Source organism: Nothobranchius furzeri, chromosome 9 (genome assembly GCF_043380555.1).
Source record: "Nothobranchius furzeri strain GRZ-AD chromosome 9, NfurGRZ-RIMD1, whole genome shotgun sequence".
NCBI classification, from domain to species: Eukaryota; Metazoa; Chordata; class Actinopteri; order Cyprinodontiformes; family Nothobranchiidae; genus Nothobranchius; species Nothobranchius furzeri.
In genome coordinates this window covers 69,248,735-69,253,359 of record NC_091749.1, presented here as the reverse complement: position 1 = coordinate 69,253,359, position 4,625 = coordinate 69,248,735, and the positions used below count along the sequence as shown (strand labels likewise).

General features: G+C 48.5%; 1 protein-coding gene across 1 annotated transcript in view; it reads right to left on the bottom strand.

The window, feature by feature from the left end:
• Positions 1-4,354: 4,354 nt before the first annotated feature.
• Positions 4,355-4,625, bottom strand: part of LOC107382109 (C-terminal Src kinase) — a 65,719-nt gene continuing 65,448 nt past the window's right edge. The window contains exon 13 of the mRNA XM_015954102.3: positions 4,355-4,625. This exon is cut by the window's right edge and continues 114 nt beyond it. Within this exon, the coding sequence (XP_015809588.1) occupies positions 4,557-4,625 (69 nt within the window). The 3' untranslated portion in view covers positions 4,355-4,556.

The following is a 4,625-nucleotide window of genomic DNA, read 5'->3' as shown; positions in this document are numbered from 1 at the left end:
TGCCATTTTTTGTGTAAAAATGTTGTAAATAATTACGGTTTTGTGTGTTGTAGGAAGCTTCCTGAATGGTCTCTGTTCAGAGAAACATGGAGCTCACATCCTTAAGTACTGATGACTCAGCAATAGGTAAAATGGTGAAAATTAAGTTTTAAATAGAAACGGATTCCTTTAAGTCACCGGGGTTGTCCCACATAACCACAGTCCCGATGAGCCTCAGACGTCTGGGCCTCCGTCTCACAGCGCTCACGTCTGTGCCGTCACATCTCCTGCAGTCAGACGTAAAATAATACTGAGCTGAGCTTCAGTGAGCACTGGACTGTGGAAAAGGACGTCAGCGCTGAGACTTGTCCGGTGATGTCACGGTCACTGGAGCGTGCAGCAGGACGCAGCCCGGCCAATAGGAGAGGGATTCAGGCTCCTGGAAACAACACGGCTATCCGCTGTGGAACACCAAGAGCTGAACTCAAACACTCACGTTACCGTCTGAAACCAAACACACACGGACTGCAGCAGGAAACGGGATATTTTTAGGAGTGGCAGGAGAAGTCATCCGGCGTGTCCGTGTTAGATCTCAGAGGGCTGAAGGAGCCTGTTGGCCTGATAATGTCAATTGTATTCCTGTCGTCTCAACGCCCGCTCGCTGTCTCTGAAAAAGGCTGAAAATTAAAAACTCCCACTCACAGTGACAGCGCGTGAGCCGTGTAAATACAAGCCGGGAGTCAGTCGCTAATTCCAGACTTCCTTCTCTGATCTCTAATTCCAGGAATTACAACACCTCTAAAGAGGTTCAATGCACGGCTCAAAACCTCCAACATCCACTTTGTAACTATCCGGACTTTTTGTCAACAAATAATTTGTGTTTCTTAGGCTTTGATAAGAGGAGCAGAACACGGTCCTTACTTAATCCAAAACGATGACAAACGTTCCACAGAAACGCTCCTCTGGAGTCGTTTGGGTCAAAGACCTCAGAAGAAAACGAATGCCTAAAACACGGTGGACGCGTTTTGTTTATGTGTTGGTTTAATTTTCAAAAGATATTTATTTAGTTTCGTACTGCTCATTCATCAAGTGTTGGTAGAGAAAAGGAAATGGAGGCCAGGAAAAAGACCGGTAGGAGGAGCCGTGCGTTCGTCACCACCGTGCACACTTGGCCCACATTTAGTGCGCGGTAGGGTTGACGCAGTCAATCACGCAGATGCCGTTTTGCTCGCTCACGGAGAAGAAACGGCATATTGCAATGTCTTTTTTCACTCACGAGTTCATAACCTCCTCTCTCGTGGCACTTTTATACGCATGGACGTAATTTTCACTTTAGAAGTGTGTGTGTGGGGTGGGGTTGTATCTCTACAGTATGCTCTAATGGGAAACAGGCTTCAATACAAACAGTTGTTTTCCGCTTGGTCCTAGAGCTCAACCAGGGTCAATTTAATATAGCGTAATATTGTTTTTGGATGGTAAAAAGGGCAGGGGTCAAAACTTGACTTTGGAAAAAGTGGGTGGGGGGGACATATCCCCCATGTCCCCCCCAAAATTACGTCTATGTTCATACGTGAGAGCACAGAAGTCGTGTCCACAAGTTTTGAAATTCGTGTGATAACACAAGTTGTAGTTAATTAACGCATAATTACCCTGATTATCTCAGCCCGAATAGTTATCAAAGCTGAGTGAAGTGTGGCGAATCAGAACTGTTCAAGCTGCTACCACTGGATCATCAGGGTCACCATGGTAACCAGACAAAACTAGAGAAGCAACAGAAGCTGATGGTCCCACAGGGAATGCCGTCTCTACTGGGCTTGATTTTTTTTTGCAGTATTTCGGACTTAACTGCACATTTTAAACTGTTCTGCGTGTTTATTTTGAAAGCTGCATGGCGTGAAATTAGACATGAGTGGTGACAGAATCGTGAGGACGGTAATGAGGGCTTTGGTGCCCTTTGGGTTACAAGTTAGTTAACGGAGGACACTTGAATCAGCTTTCTTCATACAAAGCAGCCATCATCTCCCAGATCCTGGTGAAAATCCTGATATAAAATACTCAGAATGTCCAGAAATCTGGTGGGCACAGCAGGCAGTCTGCTGCCTTCAGGAAATCTCCCGTCATGCGTCAGAAACGACACACGGCGGTCTGAAGCCTCATTCTGTCAACAAATGTAAATCAGTCAGGTGCTGCTTGACGAGCGAACCGCACAGCAGCCCACGTAGGCCCGGGCGTTTTCCTCAGACTGGCGTGGTCCTAATCAGATTAATCCAGGAGCTAATTACTTTCTATTGAGTTCAGTGGGTTGAACGCATCCATTACTCATCAAAAAAAGCTGATTAATGAATCAATCCTCCTGCTGGTGGCGCTTAAGAAGGCAGAGCCGAGCGGCTGTCAGGTTTAGTTAAGTGTGAACGGAGACCTACTAGTTGGGCTTCACGGGCTGCAACTAATCACCTCATTACATAAGAGACGGTAGAGATGTACACGAGTGACCTCTGACCTTTAGCTCTATGGTAAAACTGAGCATCTTTGCTGCTCCTTTAACTGGACTCTTCATCGCCCCCTAGTTGTGACCTCGAGGGGACATGGACTGCACCTTTACCACAAGAACCGACGGGATAAAGCCGGGGTGGAGGGCTGCAGCGCCACGGCCATCTTGTGTTTGTGTCTGTGGCGTGATTGGTCCTGACAGCAGCACGACCTCAGCCAGGAGCATAAACTGCATTAGTTATGTAACCAGCCCGCTGTCGCCACCGTTAAGATTCTTGAATTATTTTAATTTGGGTCTGAAACGGTTGTTTGGTGCAGCGGATGAGGAGAAGGGTTAGGGGTAGGAACCAAGCCGGAGCTTTAAAAACAAGAAACCTGCGACCAAACACCAAAACAATTAGCTGGTGAACAGAATCAACCCGAATTGAGAGGCTGATCTTTGTAGAGCAGCAGTCAAAAACACTCATTCGTCCCAACCTGTGACATTAGCTGCTAAATGCAAATTTATGCTAGCTCTTAAAGATCTCATCTAGATAAACGACTGATCTGAAATCTAAAACCAATTCATTCTGCTTTTTAGGGATCGAGGCTCAAAGCGAACAGGAGCAGGAGACGCCGTCCTGCTCCTCCTGGAGGATCCCGAGACTCCTCACCTGTAGGTGTGTGAACATGCTTCTCCTCCTCATCAAACACCATCAGCTGAGGTGGTTAGGCTGACTCGCTGCATTAGAGGTGTGAACGACGTCTCGACTCTTTGCTGGAGGATTCGTTTTCCATCAGACATGTAACCCTTTCATGTATTCATTCACACGACTGCAGCAGATTTGTCTCCGTCCCCTCAGGTGGACATCCTGTCCCTCCATACAGAGCCAGATGACTGCGGTGGCTAAAGGCAAGTATCAACAACCACACATACACTCACTGGTCACTTTATTAGGAACACCTGGACCCATCAAACCAGCGACACCTGCTGAGGTCCATCTGCAGCAGCCGGGGTGCTTCTGAAGACCTACGTGAATGCAGCCTTTAGCGGCTTGTTTACAGGTGTACCTAATAAAGTGGCTGTAGTGAGCACAGTGCATGAATATGAAATGTACGAGCCTTGGATGTAAACAACAGGAATGAATCAAACAACAAAAACTAAATGCGGTTTAATTTGGTGATTCAGTCAGAACTGCAGAAGAAGCCCCGAGGCGCCTCCTCGCACGCCCGCGGGGGCGGGGTCTGAAGCGCTCTCATGGCCGCTCAGGCAGACAGAATGTGTTCCCACTCCGTTCAGATGGAATGATTTATTCATATTCATGATAGCATAATAAAACGATGAACATCGAAAGCACTGACAGTTGGACCCAAGGCCTCACACAGCATGCACCCCCCGACCTCGGAGCTCAGAGACACCCCACGTCCTCCGTCCACGTCCTCCGTCCACGTCCTCAGTCTCCAACCTGCCAGAGTAAGTCTCCTTTTTTTTAATCCTTTAAATATATTTTTGATATAAAACACACCCACGTATGAAGAATCCACCATGTTTGTGAACGTCTCTCCTCCCCCTGCTCCTCAGAACCGTCTCTGGTCAGCATGAACCCCCACCCCCCCTCACCCCGTGCTCCTCCCCCAGGAATAAAAAAAAAGAAAAAAAAATAGAAGGCAAAAGTAAAAACCTCCCTGAAAGAAATTATAAAAAATGAGACGTCAGCTGGATGAGTGACGGTGAAGCTCTGTAGGCTGGAGGCACTTTGGCACAGAGCGACCCTCCCAACTGAGCTGGGGGGGCTGTAGGACGGCGGGACGATGGAGCTGAAGGCATGCAGAGCCACATGTTGGTGCTGAAATATGGGAGGGGGGTTGAAGACGAGAGCGCACTTGACAAAAGTGGAGGAAAAGGCCAGCCCCCCCCTCCAGTTAATGCCACATCTCAGGAGGAGAAAGAACTGGGGTGAGTGAGGAGGGGGGAGGAGGACGCCGCTTTACATCACTAACAGGAAACAGTCCTGGTGAGGGGGGAGGGGCAGTCTGAGGAAGGTGATGTGGTCCTGCGCCTCCTCTTCTTCTGCTGTTTCCCCCCCCTCCCCTCCGCCTGCTCCTCCTTACAGGTAGAGCTCCTTGGCTCTGATATGCTGCAGCTTCTCCCTCAGCATCCGGAAGGAGGGCCGCAT